At 37.7% G+C, this 19,579-nt stretch overlaps 1 protein-coding gene across 2 annotated transcripts in view; it reads left to right on the forward strand.

The window, feature by feature from the left end:
• tanc1b (tetratricopeptide repeat, ankyrin repeat and coiled-coil containing 1b) overlaps positions 1-19,579 on the forward strand; it is a 101,088-nt gene that overhangs the window by 29,184 nt on the left and 52,325 nt on the right. The window contains exons 3-5 of one of the 2 annotated variants that reach the window (XM_028435350.1): positions 1,419-1,616; positions 9,516-9,620; positions 19,114-19,247. In XM_028435350.1, coding sequence (XP_028291151.1) covers positions 1,419-1,616; positions 9,516-9,620; positions 19,114-19,247 — 437 coding nt within the window. Of the gene's footprint in view, positions 1-1,418; positions 1,617-9,515; positions 9,621-18,992; positions 19,472-19,579 lie in introns of those variants that run through there. The other variant, XM_028435351.1, reaches the window with a different exon arrangement.

Genomic DNA, 19,579 nt, shown 5'->3' on the forward strand with positions numbered 1-19,579 from the left:
TAGTAATCGTCTTTGCCATAAGGTATTGAATGAAAGGTGGGTTGAATTTGGGAAAGGCTGTTGCACAGAATTGTGTAGAGTCCTATCCCAGCAGACTCGATAGACAAAGCATGCACGACTGGACTGGATCTAATTCTCTTTCAAGGCTTACACACATACAGACATGTCAAATACTTAAGTCACAGCTTTTGTTAAGGGATCATTTTGGCCCATTATGCCTCCTGCACAAAAACCTTCCAAGTGTTCCAAACATGTGTCAGTATCAGTGGACTTTCTTTGGTTATTGTGAAGGTGGGCTTTATACTTGCTGTTTTTTAGTCTGAAAGCATGCGGAGGTGTCACTGTCACCTCCCTGCTTCTTGTCTCTGGCATTGCTCTCAGTCAGTAGTCTAGTAAAGCACTGGGCAGTGGGAACCCTTTGTTTCCCATTTTGGTTTGGCTGGCATAGCCATCTCTATTTCTGAGTATCCTGACAGCCTAACATATGAGCATCGGTTGTCCATCCAAACTCCTCACAGGCTGATCTAACCATCTCTATTAAATTTTTTTTTTTTTTACAAACTTAAGCTCCAAAAAGAATTGCTTATGAATGCTTATTCATATTGTGAAAATAACCAATGCTGATTGGGTATGAAGTTACGCTTGAGTCTCCTTCAATGTGCTGCAAAGTTTGGGTCTAAACGCAGTTTGTTAGGTTCTAAATTTGGGTTGAGGGTTTGTCTGTGTCTTGTGTCTTGTCTGAGACAAATTTGTAACCTCCAAAGAGAGAATTTTGCCTTTACCATCAGGGGGCCAATGTAAAAGGCCCGAATGAAAATATATACGAGCCAGATATTTGAAAAGATTTTAATAATTTATAAAGGATAGGGTTTTAAACTCTTACCTTTTTGTCTGTATAGCAGTTGGACCGTTAGTAGTGAAAAAACAATGTAAATTTAGGCTTTTGGTGTGTGGTCATGGTTGATACATTTCCTATTGTTCAGAAAATGGCGGAAAAGTGGTATAACTAATATCAATGTAAGACCTACCCAGGAATTGGTTCCAGAACTGATGCTGGCTGTGCAGGAGACTGTCTTTACTTTGGTCCTTCTCGTTACATCAAATAACTTTTAGAAGTTGCGCCATCAAAGTCTAGTGTGGTCTGAGTGTTTTTTTCCCTTCTTTTCGAGGACACAAGCCTCGTCACAGGGTTTTTCCTTGTACAGTTGATTATTTGTCCTTAGGCTGTTCAGATTATTCCAATTTACTTGTTACTGACAATTATTTAAAATCACTTTTATTACATCTGAATGCCAAAAACTCCAGTTATGAGGTGTGTTTAGTGAATCACCTATCTCTGCAAGTATGATGTAATGCTGCATGTGATAGCCAAAACAATTTCCTGATGCTAATAAAAACTTTCCGTTTTCCTCCAATAGTTGAAATTTACAACATCCGAAGACTCCCACCTGATGGAAACCCTCAGTTCCAAGGACATGGCAACGTACACCTAAACGGACAAGATGATGCCTTCAGGTTAAGTCTGGCTAAAGGAGTATCTACTTCTCTTCCCTCTTCACCTCTCCTGCCACGCCAGTCCTACATGATGCCTCTGCGTCCTAACAAGAGATCACCAGGTACTCCACCACTTTCACTTCACACTTACACATCCCTACATTTGATCCTCAATCATCCATTTATTTGCAGTCAATTGTATTTTTTTCTGCATCTTTTCTTTCATCTATTGGACATAGTTTGGCAGCTGAATTGTTTTTATTATTATTCTAAGATATGTAAAAGATACAGAACAAAGGAAGAGAGTCATCCATTTTTACCTTGAAAATATCATGATTTACATCACTGGGACCTTAATTTCTTATTCAGATATTTTTTTAGTTAATTTCTCTTAACCTATAAAACGCTTTCAACTTATTATTTTTCCAATTGAAGACAAAAAATAATTTTGAGTTTTTAAATGTAAAAAGCATTAATTAATGCAGGTTAGCTATAATAGCCAAGCAAAGCTATGTTAGGTAACCAAAAAGTTTTTGTTTTTTTGGACAACTAATGCATTTGATCACCCTTTTTTTAGACAAAACATGGCTACAACCACAGGTTGTTGACACTGTACTGGCTGTTAATAGGTGTATGTTTACACTGGCTCAAAGCCCTCCCAGACTTCTCCTGTCTACCCAGATGAAGACATGTTTGTCAGCAGCTGGTGAGCACTTCAAAGCAGTGAATAGCTTTGTAGCTTAACTTGTTTCAACCTGAAACTGTGTATTCTAAAAACTTGTCAGGGAGGAGAAAAAATCCTTTAAGTGGTCGATATAGCCCCACTCACATGTGACACTCATTTGTGGAATGATCTAGCCATTGTTTAGAGTTGCCTCAGCTTTGATCTATTTAGTGTGAAGGCAGTTTGGTTGGTCATGGTTAGTTGGTGCATTCAAGGCTTCTTCAGCAAATTCGGAATCTTTTATTCATTATTTATTTTGATGAAAATATAAAGCTACTATAATGGTGTCTTTTATCACCTGTAAAAAACCCAAAACAAGCATAAGTTTTGTAGGCATGGCATGAAGATGTCCCCTGTACCCCTAGGGGTACGCAATGGCACTACAGGGGGTATGAGAGAGAGAGAGAGAGAGAGAGAGAGAGAGAGAAACAAATGAAAGCATTACTAACATGGAGTTGTAGAATTGTTTATTTTTAGTTAAAAAAATATAATCAGACTGATTACCAAAAACTCACAAAAAGACATCAAATACAAACAAAATAAGAGAAAACTATACTGACTAACTGACAAACAACAACAAAATCCACAGAACAACACAAAACACACACAAAACGTCAACAAAAACACACTAAACGAGAGAAAAATACACAAGATCACTTCAAAATACACAAAACTAACAGAGAAACATACAAAACGACACCAAAAACACACACACACTGAGAGAGAATGATTGAGATAATACCAACAACACACAAAAATGACAACAAAAAAACACAAAATAAGATACACACAAAATATACTGAATAATAAAAAAAAAGCAGACAAACAAAAAACTATAGAAATAAATCTATTCAGGAGGCACTAAATACTGTTTCATTCACTTATTTACAAAATGAGTTCATTTAAAATGTGTTTTATCACTCATTCATTCCATCATTATGATCTATAGTTGTTTTTATCTATAGTTCTGAGCAAAAATGTTGTAGTCAGACATAAGGTGGTACTTGGATTCAAAAGTAGGAGAAAGGGGTACTTGAGCCAAGAAAGTTCGAGAACCACTGAAATAGCCAATAGCAAATACTGTACCTCTTATAAAAAGCAAAAAGCATCCGTGGTTTGGAATAGTTTATTAATCTTTACTTACTTAGCTGACTACCCTCCTGAATTTCCTCAGTTTGTTTTAGGCAATTCAAGATTAGCAGTATCTTTCTCAAACACACTAATGAAACAGGTGAGCAGGTGAATAAACAATGGACTGACGGAGCCAGAGGAGAAGCTGGGATATGTGAAGGTGAAAATGGCTCTGGAGGCAGAAGAAGTCGATTCATTAAAAATGATAATTATTCTATTTCATTGAACTCATGCCTAACAGAATGGGGCGGGGGGAAATGAGTCGACAAGATCGAGGGTTTTGGTAGTCCCACAACAACAAAGGAGAGGAAGGGTCTGCAGGCAACCCAGTGCAGTCCTCACAGGTAAATGTGAAAAGCCGTAGGGGGAGACTTCACGCCTCCAGTTAATAAACACATGCTGCAGGAAATGTCTCAGCTCGGCGACGAAATCCACATATTGTATTCTCCCTTTTCTACTCTGCTGTGGAGGTGACACAATACAACCAAATGAATACTGATATTTATTCAGCAGCATCCTCTTGTTCTTAACAAAAAAAGAAAAAGGTTATTCATAGAAGTTGACACTATTTCTGCAGAAATAAAAAAAGAAGACCTGATGATTGTATTGCTGATGTGCTGTTCACATCAGCAATACATCACACGTTTTTAAAAATCGACTGGTAAAATTATGCAATATGTACAGTACAAAAATATAGCTTTACATATACTGAGGTTACAGTTTACTTTGCGAAAGGGATAGCAAACAGATGTTTAAAGTTAACGGACCATTGGATAGGTGACACCAAAGGTAAGTCCAAAACTGTCCACCAACAAGGATTGAAAAGTTCCAAATGTAACCTGATCTCTAAGTTTCAGTCCATCTGAAGATAATTCCTTAAAAACTGGAAGGCATGTTTCAATGCTTTCCTGTTGATAACTATGCTGAAGATCAATGTCAAACCTTTCAATTGTTACACTATCTGGACACATTTAGAGCATCCTTGATGTGGTTTTGGATGTAGTTAACACATGGTCTCAAGGGCACTAGGTGCGCTTTCTTGTGGAAAAAAGTTGGATCAAGTTACACAATGCACTAGATTGTAAAGGCCTACAAGTATTTATCAAGTTATTTTAACTAACCTAGTCAAGCAGCTAAATTAAGTCTTCATGTCTTATTGTTATCATATAATTCCATTTTCCTCCCTCCCTCCCTCCATCCACACTAATGTTTGATCTTGTTTCCATCCAGCTGTTGCTAATGTGTTGAGGGGAAGTGGTTTTACAGAATCAGGGAGCATTCTGCGGCTGGGTTGTGTTTCCTGACACTTTTAGGTAATCTATGTCAGCGAGGAAGGCCCCGACTTGGTGGTTGTTGTTTTCATGAAAAAACTTCACAGGGGACAACCAAGCAACACTGGGTTAATTAGGAGTGTGACGGATGCCTGAGCCGCAAAGTCGGGTGGCGTTGAGTGCCACAGCTTTGATCAGTTAAAACCCTGAGCTTAACCATCAAACACAGAGCCCGGACATGTGCTGCACAGCACCTCAGTGCTTTGGACTTTGTTTACTGGTTCTTTAAATGAACAACGGAGGCTGTCAGAAACCTGTGATGTTTCACCTGAGTGCAGCTTTAGAATGATCTAGTAACATTCTGCACTTTATAATGACAAGCTTCCCATGATCTCAAGTTCTTAATCATCTCCAGGGTATCTCCACAGTGACATCTACTGGCTGTAAAGGGTTATTGTTTGTTTCGTGTACCACTGACATTTGGCCTCATAGTTGCTGTGTTTGGTGAGTTTTGAAAAGGACACAGAGCATTTGTTTGAGCAGCACTTTAAAAAAACATCACCTTCTCACAGGGGGTTGAAACCCTTATAAATCACACCCAAAATAGTGTAAAAATAACTACATTTAGGTGAATAATCTTTGCCCTGTAATGATCTTAGAAAGTACAGATCATAAAATAAAAGCAGTTTATTCAACTCTGCGATTGTGAACTCCGACATTGATAACATTATTGTAAAATTCAGGGATGATGTAAGGTTTAACATGAAGTGACATCTTCCAACAGGTTAAAATACAATTTTCCAAACTAAACATCCATATTTATTATCATTAAAAGAAACAAACAGTAAAAGTGTGAGGATAGATTTGCTAACAATTCACCTTCTTCATGAAGGCAGCTTTTATTCTCCCCCATTGCCATCCGGGAGGTGGAAAGTCTTCAAAGTCTATTGTTGTCCCTTTAAGGTGAGTGCTGCTTCTGCAGTCGTGAACTCAGGGCTTTTGACAGTAACCAGACAGCCCTCAGGGAATACTGATGCTAGGCTGTAAAACACCTTATGAGGTCGCAGGGAACCATGAAAGTTTCCTCAGACAAACACCTTGCACTATTCAGTTCTTTACTTTCCTGCTCTGTAGACTCACTTTCTTTGGTTCTTTAATGTAATGAACATGATTTTTTTTAAAGGAACCCTAAAATCCAAATGTCAGTGATGATTCTAATTTCATCAAGATTTTTTTCACCCGAGAATTGAATATTTCTTTCTTTCTTTTGCATTGAACCCATTACCACACTTGGAGCATAATGAGGGCAGTTGTGAGGTTGCTTTCGTTCTCCATTGCTGCACAAAGAGAACACACTGGCTCATTGATAGATTGAAATGTGAAGAAGTCAAAGTCCATCTTGAAAAATGTAGGGAAAGCTCCTTGATCACTTCCTAACACTGAACAATCTAGCCTTTTTACCGACATTGACTGGATGTTGTAAGTTCTTGTTGATTGGTGCTCAAGTGCTTTCGCATGATGTGCATGTATGTGTGCACATGCAGTGCACAACGTCTGATAACTCGGTGGTTATTAGTTCCTAAGGTTCGCTGAGAATAAAAGTATTGGACACACTGCAGTCACTGATTGTCTGCAGGGTCTCGTCTTTCAGTTTTTTCCTCATTGTTATTTGTTCGCCTGTTAGCAGGATTAAGTCTAAAGTACAGATTTTGACAAAATCTTAACCAAAGTTGGCCCCTAATTGCGCCATGAAAGATTCAAAGAAATTTTGGAAGGGATTCGGATGAATAAACTGATTCTGGATCAGTTTAAAAAAGTATCTTATCATTGGTAAGATTTAAATAATTCATATCTTGGTTTCTAATTGACCGATCTTTATGAAATTAGACTTAGTTATGTCGGTTTGGTTCCTCAATTATCCTTCCAAGCTAAATCTGAATCGGATCCGTATTGTGCATGTTAACGCAATTTTTCAAAAAACCCATTAATTTTTACCATCTGTATCGTTATTAATGGGGATAGAAATGTCTTAAAGCCTTTAAAGTGTGAATGATCATGGTGCCATGATCAGAATCACTGATCCAGATCACTCCCAATATCCAGCAAAGAGGAGATTTGGTGCTTGGTGGAGGATTGCACTTTCTGAGTGCTCTTGCTGTAATTGATTTTTATTTTTTACTTTACGAATTAAATCAGTTTTAGTTTTTCTATTCTCACATTCCTACATGTATGTGTTTTTATCTGAAAGTTAAATCCTTTTTCTCATTTTGGATGATTTTATTGGGTCTACGTTCAGTGTTGCATTCCTGGTGTCTAATCGCTGCTTTTCTTCATTCTCTTCCAAGGTCATTTATCTGACGCTTCTATTACTTTGACCTTTTCATGGCTGATATAAATAGCAATTTCTTGTTTGTCAGGGCTTCCATCTAGAAGGGCACTGTGGTAATAGCACCCTTTTAAATCTTGAGATGGCTTTTTGAATGAGAGAAGTAACCTCCCTTTCTCTGCTCTGCAGCACAGATCATTCATGTTAAAAAATAAATATTTTATCTTCTCTCCATGGCCCAAATTTACCCCTGATAGCGAGCCACGTGTTTGTTATTTCTTGTGTGGATCCTGTGCTCCTTTTGGCAGTTTGTGTAAACTGAATGTGAACTTCAGCATATGGTGTAAATTACTCAAACCATGTCCCCTGTTGTTTTTTGATGGAATACAGTCGGCGTCACACATTAGGCAGTTTGGTATTCACTCAGGATGTTTGCCTGATCTAAGTGTCTCACATACAGGCCTCTCTGTGTCGGTTGTCCCACTTTAATAGGACACAGGTGACTCCTTGGTAATAGTCTGTGCCTGACCAGAGACAAATACACAATGGCTTTCTGCATTTTTTGGCATTTTTTGCTGAATATTGTTGTCTTCGTAGAAGCTTCACTAGACCAGTTATGTGTAATATAAAGTATTGAGTATCTAATATATTGGTGGCTATGCATAAAGCAGCAGTCATTTGAGATGTTGCTGCATCTGATATGAATGCCTTCTATGTGGTGGGAGTGGCTGGTTTGTTAATGTGGTTTTAGGAAATGGCAGCTTCTATTATTTGTATATTTGCAGTGTCTCAGAGGGATTACACATATAGTCATCAGACAGCCAGAGTCAGGAAGGTAAGATGAAAAGGAGGAGGAGGTCAGGGCTCTAGGAGGTTATCCTGGAGACAGAAGAGAGGGTCCGACTAAGCGGCCCTGTTGCTCTGGATTTATGATCCCAGATTATTTGTTTTTAAGATGGATTTTCTGCCATGTAATTTCTGGTCTTGTGTTTGGACCTTTGTATTTATTTATTTTTTTTCATGAGAACATGTAAGCTCCAATTAGAGAGCTTACAAATGTTCAGCTGCTTTAATGTTTTGCTTCATGGCTTAGTATTTAGACTGCCATCTTTTGTGGATCTCAAATGTACCCAAACAATGACACTGAAAGAAAGATTAGTAGTCTAGTCACTAGACGCCACTCCACAAACCTTACCTTGGTATAACTTTATGCTAAAACAAGCTAATTTAATGGGAGCGGATAAGTCGATGGGTTGTGATATGTTTTAGCACAGTTAGCAGGGCTTTGTGTGTGAAGCTTAGGGATTTTTGAATGCCGTCATGCTTTAAGCAAAGGGGAAAGAGCAGCTTGCCAGAAGTCGACTCATCACCTAACACAAAGACATTCCTCAGAGGACTGCACCACTGACCCAGATACATCTTTTGACTTGTACCAGGACATCTTGGCCATAAACTTTCCATAAACTGTTGTTGCAAAAGCAGGGCGTGCGTTTCAGGGGGAGCACACAAATAGATCAACAACCAACAGTATTGTGGCGTATAAACTATGCATCTTTAATGCATAGACTGTAAAAAGAATGAACGGGACAAGCTCCCCGGTGGAGTGAAGCTTTTATTTTTAGAGCTCCCCCTGCTGACTGGCTGCAGTATAGGTCATAAACCCCACCTCCTCAATGATAACAGATGGGATGTGGGTCAAACTGTAGAGTAAAAACACCTTTTTTTCCAAACCTAAACTCTGCTGTGGTCATTAGTTATCACCCTACATTGTGTTAAAGTGTTCATTTTTTTGTGAAGTTTGTTTTAAATGAATAATCTGAGGTTGAAAAACAGGATTTTACATCATATATGACGATGATTGACAGCCGTGGATCTTGTGTAGCTCTTTGTGAATAGCAGTTACGTCGTGAAGGAAAGTCGAGATGCGTGAATTTCTTTGTTTTTAAGTAGAGTATGTTACAATATTTGAGGTGAACTATATTGTGATTTTGTACTAACCTCTATGATCTGAACAAGCCGTTGGTAGAATTTCCAGCGGGAAAGATACTTTTGTTCTTGGTGTAGCTGGTCCGCGTAACTCATCAGGGCAGTACGCTAAATGGGCGAGGTGTGTTACCAGGGCTCCTCCCGTATTTTAGCTTCAAAAACATTGATTGGGAACAGCTACAGTGCGCGACCACTGGTTTAATGCACTAAAGGGTTATTGCTGTGCTTTCTTGCATCTCCTTAGACTTCAAGTAAAACTCTCCAACAATACAGACATATATCCTGGGCTGTTAAAGGGGCTATGAATACAGGTAGCTGTCTGATAGTGTGCTTGTGCGTCAAAAAGTTTCACGTGAGCCACGATTTGGAGCCAAGCCTGTCCAATGGAGACACTGCTGGCTGTCATCTCTCGTCCCATCTGGAACTTATTAATCCTGTGAGAGCTCACTCTCTGTTTCTCTCATTCACTCTTTGGCATTTCTCTCTCTCTCTCTCTCTCTCTCTCTCTCTTTGTGTCTCTCTCTCGCTCTCTCTCTCTGTGATACTCTCTCACTTTTCCTGTATCTTCTCTTTGTGCTGGCAGGTCCAATCAGGAAACCCAAATATGCAGAGAGTCCTCGCGTTCCTTCTGATGCCATTGTGTCCTCACTGAGGACGGTGGCAGACAACAAGGACTCCTCTCACAATGGTAAGTAATGCTTTGGCATTTTCAATGTATCTGGTTGTGAGTTTTAAAATACTTTAGAAATTAATGTGTATGGTAGTTGGATTGCGCAAGTTCAGCAATGTGGCTTCTGGCATTTGTGCTGTTGTAACCATTGTGTGCGTGTGTGTGTATCCAAAGTGTGTTTGGATTTCAGAATAAAGATGTGGGCTCCAGCCGCATTTGTTTCATTGGACAGTAATGAGCAAAGTAACTTTAAATATAGAGGAAATATACATGTGAGCCGGTATACCTTAAAAGTTCATGCTGTCAGTCTACTATTGTTTTGGTCATTGTGTGAATATCATGTTCATGTGTATGGAAAATAATCTACTTACAGCTTTGTTTTGATTTCCAGCAAAGCAGCACAGGCTCAAATACCATTTTAATGAGCTTTAGTGTAGATAGTAGATGAGTTATGATTAGCTTAAAGTGAACAAGTGCTCTATAACTTTCATGGCTCATGAATGGAGACATATGTAAGCCAGGCAGCCATTCACTGTCAGCTGTGACATACCAATGCAAAAAAGGCGTGTCTGACATTAAACTGGCACACAGCTCTGATCAGGCAGTCAGCTGATAGTGGACACCAGGTTAATGGTATCTCATCACAGTTGGTGTAACAGCATTGTAAATGTATTTTATTTGTTTAAAAAAACTGTAGTGTTTTCATCCGGATGCTTGCAAGGAAATTAGGATTTTTTATATAAAATGGTAAACAATTAGTTCCTACCCTCCTCTCTATAATGCATGGTCTCTACCTTTGCTCCTGTTGTATGCATTCTCATTCACATAAAAAAGTAGTTTTATCTAATCTTTACTTTTTTCTGTATTTTTGGTTCTATAAAATGTTTTTCCTTAGGGTTTGTTTGATTCTAAAAAAAATCAGACTTAATTGTATGGTATTTTGTAATATAGATATGTTGGCTAGATTGGCTGAGATGGTAAATGATTTTTCTTGTCTGCTCTTAATTTGGAAATTCTGGTCACTAAAAGACAAAATGAAAAATGACAGTGTCTTTATGAAAGATTCCTTGTAAGTAAACAGATTTTATTTTTTAAATAGAAAAAGATCCTGTTAAAAGAAAACTAAATAAAAGGAAGAGACATTTCCTTTATTTACATCACTTGACATTTTGAGCAGCACTTTTGTTTTTACTGACTTGCGCATGTTTTCAGTATTGACTTAAAATAAAAGAAACGATTAATATGTTTTGCATCAGACAGGATGCTGTATTCAGTTATTTAATTAGACAGCAGGAAAGTTTGCACTTTTTAAACTTTTACACCCATAAAGTCATAGCAATCCAGAGGAACTAAAACACAACCAGATCAGAAGTTGCAAGGACATATAACGTATTATTTTGTTAATAGAGAGAACATATTTAGGCTTCAGAGAGAATAGACTGTGAAGGCTTTTTGGAGAACTTTGAGACAGGATGAGATGTTTGCTTCTGTAACAAGGTCAACATCAGCAGATGCTGACTGTTAGAGGGTTAATCATACAAGAAATGTCTGATATTTATTGATATGGAATTGAAGGGAGCTGATGAAGGACATATAACCTAGCTTTTGCTTTCAGTTGAGGTGAAGAAGAGCCTCTGTGCAGCTCATGCTAACGTTTTCAAATTCAAGACAAAGGCTATGTTAACTCTTGATTCAGACTGAAGGAGCTAACCCCAGCTACCTTAAGACAAATGCTGGATACACATATTAACTCATTTTAGTAACATTTTCAACCTGTTAAAGGATAAGGCCATTTCCAATGAAAATGATAAAGCAAGCATCACTGTTTGTATGTGCAATATGTATTTCTATAATCTAGTGGCCCATTAAAGGCCCTGACAGTGTTTACATGTGTCTGTCAGTGTTTGTGTGCACAGGATGGTTTGCAACAGGCGGCAGTCCCCCAGGCCACCATATTGTTTCAGCTGCACTTTCAGAGCTCTGTCTCTGTCAATCAAGCTAGCTACATTCAATTCAATTCAATTCAATTTTATTTATATATCGCTAATTACAACAAAAGTCATCTCAAAGCGCTATCAAAATATAAAATTTGTAATAAAAAGGAAAAATGAAAAAACCCAACGAATCCACATGAACAAGCATAAGCAGCAGTGGGAAGAAAAAACTCCCGTCTAACAGTTTTTCTTTTAACAGGAAATATTTCCAGCAGAACCAGGTTCAGAGGTGGCAGCCATCTGCCTCGACTGGTTGGGGTTAGTGGACAGAAGGACCAACAGAACAGGATAGAGAGAGAGAACATCAGAGTGTCCCAGACTAGTTGAGCCGAGAACCACAGATCACAGATCGGGAACTGTCAACTCCAGCTTCAAGACACATGAAACAGAAAAGAGTGAGAATGGCGAGGAGAAGTCACAGACTGCAGAAAAACATCATACAGTATTAGCAGGTCTGCCTGCATGGAAACACCTGGTGCTAAACTATGTGTGAGTGGAATGAGTATGGGGTGGACATCAGTGTAAATGGTTAGCAGTGTAAGCAGTGTGATGGGTATACGACAAGGTGTCCTTGTTGTCCTTGTTTTGTTGGACCTAAAGAGTGCATGTTGTTTGGCACTAGAGGATGTTCGGACTGATATTTATAAATAATGCTTGTGTTTGGGACAGGCTAGGTGAAATCAGCTCCTTGAAGCATTGAAGATTTTAAGTTTAAAACAGCTTCTTATGTAGGTAGCCAATGGGCCTGTTTCACTTGATCTTTGGGCCAGGCTCGGACAAAAAAAATGTGGCCTGATCTTTACTCTCTTTGGCAACAACTTGATTTCAAGAGCTAAACGATATCATCCATCTGTCTATTTTATTTTGACTGGGTTTACTTGTCATCTTTCGCTCTGGTTAAGCCATCCATGAGGCAGCTGAGTTGTAGCTCTTATAAAGAGCACCTTTCTAGAGACTGACCAATAATAGTCTACGGCAGGGTGTTCAACTACCTGAGACTTTAAGCACCCCATATACCAGATGTGACTGTCTGTTATTTTTTGTTTTAGAGACAATGCCGAAAGGACATGTTATAGATATAGATGGTTGGGCTCAAAAGCAGGTATAAACTGTTATTTCTATTGTGTAGAACTCACACTGAAAATTAGGCAGTCTTTGTTCTCTCAATGCAGTGAAAGATGGCTGCAAGATGAATGATCTCAGATTTATTGCACAGTTTCAGAATGATAGCTCTGTCTTTGCCATTTGCTTGATGATTCCTTTAATCAACAGCACCAGCATGATTCATTCACTTACTTTTCTTTTTCCCTCTTTAATAAAGAGATGCTGTCAATCTGAGCCAGTCCTCTCTCTAGTGGATCTTTGTAGCATAGGCACAATGGTGTATGAAGATGCTTCAGCGCTGCTGATCATTAAATAAATCACTTCAGTATCAGCCATTACAGCATCAAATACCAGCCAGAGCATGGCGCCATGCTGGGATGCCAGTCAAACGATGATGACTATCACCATGCCTTTGTAGTCTGTAGTACATTATTATTACCAGTCTGTTTGGTTTGCTGTTGTGTCTCACTGGACACTCGGCTTGCACTGAAGGACCTTTGAGGTTCCTAGTCTTGTATCTGCTACAAAAGTGCTCAAAAATCTGTCAGGGTCTCATGTCACTTTGCACCTCTGAGCATAAGTGAATGAGTAGGATACATGTTTTTATTAAGGGTACATTAAACAGCCTCTATTGTTGTCGTAAGAAACCTCCAGCTGCTAATAAGCACCGGCTGCATTGTTTACTCGACAGGGAGGCAATACAGTTGGTCTGTTTCTGGCATTCCCCTCCTCATCACCCGCTGCATTCATTCCTCCATCACTGATGCACATGGTTGCCATTTCCCACTTGCTAGTAGACTTCCTCGGGCAGAAGATAACAATGTTGTTTTGTTTTTTGCCTTCATTTACTGTACGGTTACAGGAATAACAAAGTGGTTCCAGCCACTTCTTTGCTCTTCCATATCTCCATGGTTGTGTCGTGAGCTGATTTGCTCTGGGTAGTTTGTTTGATCAGCCTTGCAATCATATTAATTCAATGTATTTGTACTGGAAAGTAACAAGTTTATTTTACCCTTGTTATTGAGATGTTTTAATCTGATACATTATCAGATTACCCGTAAAGAAGAAAGACGGTGAGATAAATGGCAGATAAAGCAAACAAGTCTGTTTTTAAAAGAAACCGTTACTGTAACTGTGCCGGGTTCATCCAAATAAGAGAGGTTAATAAAAACCTGATGCTCGTGTCTATTGCTGAAGACTATTGTCAGAAGAATCTGATGTTTTAATTTTGTTTTGGTCACTATTTATACTTTTTATACCTTGTTTTTATGTTTAATGTAAGAAGACTTTGTTTCTAAATAAATTACTAACAGATTTCCAAAGTCATCCATGTGCTTTTGTGGTCAGGGCAGAATCTATTGTTCAAATGGCTCAAACAAATTTATTATCAAAAAGAAAGGCTGTCTAAAGCCCTTATGTCAACAAATCTAATTAGTTAATGAAGCAACGTGCCATCACTAACCAGTAAACCTCTTAAAGATTTGTTTGTTATTGGTTAGCACCTCTGTTTGCTGATCAACCAAAGTGAAGGAATTGCCCCTCCGGAAGTAGCAATTTAAAGTTTTAAATAAAGTCTTTTACTGTTTTATTTTTTTAAATATATATATTTATTTTAAAACTTGAACATCTCAGAGTTCAAAGTCAAAAAGATTTTAATATAATAAATATAATAGAAATGAATAAAATGAAATAAAAAATAAATTGCTTTAATCGTTTTGAACTCACTCTTAATGAGTATACACACGTCTTAAGAAAGTGAACTTGTAATTTTTTGATGAGGGTTTTTTTTTTCTCAGTCATATTACTGCAGGTTATATATAACCACTTTTTTATGGGACTAGTGCAAAACAGCTTTGAAACTTCATGCAATACATTTTGTTTTGTTCCTCTGGAGGAACATAAAGATCAACTGATTCATTCACACCATTGTCTTTGCTCGGATGCCAGATGTTCTATAAAGGATGAAACATTCTACTTTCTTTCTCAGCCAGATAGATACTACATCTCTGTTTATTGAATAATGCATACTGCACCATTGCACCCAAACCTAGCTTACCTCTTCTTTAGTGGTATACTTTGTCGACACAGCAAGTTCCGCTTTCAGTAAATGCCCACTAGAGATGTGTCACAAGCATACATTTTCATATAATGGAAATTATTATTTTAAAATCCATAAGAACATAAAAGCTAATAAAGCTAACCAATGCAATGCCATTTTACCAACTTTGATTGAGCTATGGCAATTTAGTAAAACTGCTGATGAGAGTACATTCTGTGAATAAAGGGTTATGAATTGGTAGTCATAAAAATGTTTGAAAATAAAGTTGGGTAATAAAAAATGCTATGGACAATATTTGCTTAATGCGTACAAAATGAATTATTATTTATCTATTTAAAGTCTGGTATGACTTTAATACTAATTTTGTCATTTTTTGTGTAGGTGTGGATGGCTATTATGTGTTGTTGTTTTTATATTATTATTTATAGTGTTAGCACAAGCTGTAGTTTCTGTTTGTAAATGCCGTTTATGGTATGATTATTTTCCTTCTTTTAGAATGAATCTTCATTCGATTGTTTCACATTCCCAATACAGTTTCAGTGATACTGGGTTGTCCTCAGAGGCACTAAAGTGGTTTTAAAGTGACTCGTGATGAAGTGGCTGTGTCCGGGTGCAGCAATAAAAAGCCTAGTGATTGATTCAATCACATTTAATCCAAACTTTTATCCATAGAGGATGAGGCCTTAGCACACAGGATAAAAAGTCATTAGAGCTGAGTCAACACTTTAAAACACATTTAGTGTATATCGATGGCTTTGCTTTCTTATTTAAGTCGGAAAACATTGTGACAATATTTATTTGAGATGAATAATACATACAATAATTGATTTTTTAATCGCATTGCATTGCAATTAATCTCTTCTTTTGGTGCTGAAACACTGTGTAGTGTGTCGTGGCCAAATGAATGGAACGTATAAACAACGCTGTTCCAGCAGTTGTGTTGTGCCAAACAACAGCTATTTCTTCAATGTGCCTTTTTTGAATAAATATTTACTTTAAAGCTGATATCTGGAGGATGAAAAGAGAGAGAAAATTCAAAAGCGAACGTCGATGTCCCTCCCTAAAACAGCTCCACTTCCTCCCCCTGCCTCTGCCAATCTATCAGAAGCCACGCCTCTACTTTTGTGCACGCGCATCACGGAACATAACAACAATCTTTAACACACGTGTAGTATTGTTTTTCACTAACAAAACACTTATGGTAGTTTGATTAAAACATGTTTATTACCTGTCCATGAGAAATGTCGCCAAATCAGGGTCGGTTCAGAATCCTTTTAAAAGATTTTTAAAAGATTCCTCCACCTTTGAAATGCAGCGCCGAGATAAATTCTGTTGCCGTCATAAAGACGTTTTTCCACAAGCTTTTTACCCAGACTTTTCTTTTGTTTTTTAGTAGAAGCTTTGGAGTTTCGGAGCACTCCTCCAGGATGCTTTGCTGCTCAGAGTGATACCTGTTAGCTGTTGTGATGCGCGGGATTGTTTCCGTGCACAGTTTACGCACGCTCATTCACTATGATTGACGGTCTTCGCTACAGGAAGTCAAAGCCTATTGGCTGGGCGATCGCGGCGTGATTTGCAATTTGTATAGGGGTCTATTGGATGAAGGCGGGACTTATCTACATTGACGTATATGAATGACCACTGGCAGTAGACCATAATAAAAGACTAGTTGGGTATCTTTTTGTATTTCAAAAGAATGATACATAAACATAGATTTCTCAGAAACTCCGGATATCAGCTTTAAGGAAGCAAATATCTATTATTTTTTCTTCTTCTTAGAAATCTGAATTTGGATTAAACAAAGTAATTTGTAGCCACTGCTAGGTCAGTGCAAATCTATTCCCGAGATGAGAAACAAACTACAAAGTCATAACATGATCCAGCATGATCTTTCACTTTTTAATGTGCTTACACTCTTTTTATTTTCAATCAGTGGCTCAGCATTGAAAAGCCCTCTAATCCTGCGAATGACTGAGAACATAGTTAAGGCTTGCATATAAACAATCCCAAAACTAGTCGTCATCAATATTTATCATTTTTATTTTGATTACTCAGCCATGCATCATCTTTTTTTTTGCATAATTCATCATCTTTTAAGGGGACGCATAGCTTGCAACAATATGTGAACTGACTTCCGATGAACCACAACAGATTTAAAAAATAGAAAATTGCAATCAACACAAGTTAAAGTTATTATCAGCGCTAGTAAGATATCAACGGATAAAAGCGTGTTAAATTTGACAGATATAATTATTATTAATCATTTTGACAGGAATAATTTTCACGAGTTGTCAAGTCATTTGCTTAACTTTGCAGCTATCTTTCTAATCTCGATCATGCACAATAGTTACGTTTTATTAGCAGGATTACCAATTTAAACAATCGTTCTCCAAATACAGTGAGCGTTTTCCCCAATTGTGTTTGCATTGATTTATTGCTGAATTGATACTTACAAGATTTACATGTAATATAGTTGTCTGCATACTTGAGGATGCTCAATCTTGGAATTAAAGCTCTTTGAATTTGCTTTGCAAGAAATAAAATGAAAAAATGTAATTTGTTTTTGATGTAACTGTGTTTCGTCATCAGCAACACTGTATTTGCGGCCGTACATTAATTCTGTTTCTTTATTATACTCTAGAGATCTTCCCTTTATTCAATGTAATGTCCCTCTGCCCTTGAAATCGCAATATTTAGTTTTAAGTATTTCATTTTGTAAAAGATGAAATGCACTTCTTTGATGCAATGCAACTTTCCTCAAACTAGTGCCAATTAAAGAATAACAAACATCAAAAACAAGGCATCACGGTGGCTAGATGTGCCAAAGGGTAAAATAAATACTCTGCAAAGGCTCAATTTAAAAATATTCACAATTAATTTCTGCACCAAAGCTGAAGAATATATTCTCTCTCGGTTGAATTATTCAGTTGCAGTCTTTTGCATTTTGATAGGGACACAGTATTAATTTGTTGTGACAATCCACATGATTAGCCTTTCATAAAGTTCTTAGTTAACAATTAATTACAGTAAAAAAAAGTCATTCAAGCTATATATTGATGTGTGTCTGCAACTAATCTTGTTAACTATTGATAAATGTGGGTGACGTGTTTGAATAAATAGATTTTTACTCATAAGAGTACATTACAAATTAATATATGGCAAAGTTACTAAAAGAGTGGTTTTAAATGTGCTAACCTGAGGCACAAATACATGTGCTGAATCACACACAAGCATTTGTACACATCTAGGAAAGATTTTATCTGCCATCTTGTTCATCTGATCTATAAATCTATACCTTTAAGATATAATGTGACGTTGAGATTTTTCCTTCACAGATTAAAACCAAAGATTGGGAAATAAAAATACTATTTTGTAGTTTAAATTTTTTTTTCTTATAAAATCATCTCGAGTTGTGTAACCCAATCCTTTTTCGGAAAGACGTTCTTGATGGATCACCAGTGACACAAAAACATGTTCAGTGGATTTAATCCAATCTGGTTTTATATGAAAATATTACAATATTGTAACAAAATGAGATATTTTAAGAAAGTTCACAGTACTTTTTTAATGTCCAGGGTGATAATAAGAAACGCATGATTGATAATGCTTTTCTATTTGCCTAAGATTTACTGCATTTTTAAAAGCTTTATTATGCAAACAGTAGTCAGAGTTCAATTTCACGGAATCCTTATTTTCTTGGACCTTGTTTGCATTTAATCAGATTGACTGTCAGCATTATTAAGAACTGTGGGAGAAAGTGTAAAGGAGAAAATGAAGGAGAGTTGAAGAAGTGTTGACAGAGAGCTGTATAATAAGCTTTTGTGTCATGCAGTGTGTGCCTCTCCCCTATCCGTCATAGTTCACATGCTCTCAGATGCTTAGACTGAAATGATACACCAAACGTGCTATGTGTCGGGATCATAAGACATTCTTTTTTCTGGAAGATGTCCTGTGTATCGGTGAGGATCATGATCATAACATGACTTTTGTCTTTAAGTGCCACACAACCTGGAAATTATATTATTAAATAGGTTTAAGTTGCATTCAAAAAGGCCAAAGTTGTCTTTAGTGACAGCTGAAAACATATCAATAGCTACCATCCTCCTCTCTCTCTCTCTGTCTCTCTCTCTCTCTCTCTCTCTCTCTCTCTTTCTTTCTCTCTCTCTCTCTCTCTCTCTCTCTCTCTCTCTCTCTGTGGGTCTGCACTGCATAAGCTTCATTTAGTGTGAGCAGCAGAGCAGAGAGGGACATGACAGCCATGGAGGCCCTGTGCGCGCTATCCGGCACACACCAAAAAAAGAGGAATATTCTGTCTAATGTAAATCTCTCTCCTTCTCTCTCACTGTTTCTCCAGAGCTGCGAGCAGAAAAGCAGCCAAGCTCCTCCTCCCCTGCCAGTCAGGAACTAATGACAAGGCTGGGATTTTTACTGGGAGAAGGGATCCCGGGTACGACACACATACCTATGGACGACAAGAATGAAAAGAAGGTATTTCATTTTCTCCCTCGACTTAAACTCCCTCGTCCCAGAGCAGCTGCTGGCACTGCTGCAGTGCACAGATAGAGAGATAAGGCAGAGCTGCCAAGGATGAGACCTGGAGGTAGTTGTAAAACATTTTTTAAATTAAGCCCTGATTTGATCTTCTCATGTGAAAAATGACCTGGATTTCAAGAGGCACCCCAGGAACTTTTTTTTTGCCACCACAACCAACGGTAACTGTCAAACTGCTTTTGTTTTGAAATGTTAAATACTTTCCAAATAATGTAAATGCATCTATACTACTGACTGACTGCTTGTGTTTGTTTCTGTGAAAGCATTTC

Source organism: Gouania willdenowi, chromosome 21, assembly GCF_900634775.1.
Source record: "Gouania willdenowi chromosome 21, fGouWil2.1, whole genome shotgun sequence".
Classification (NCBI taxonomy): domain Eukaryota; kingdom Metazoa; phylum Chordata; class Actinopteri; order Blenniiformes; family Gobiesocidae; genus Gouania; species Gouania willdenowi.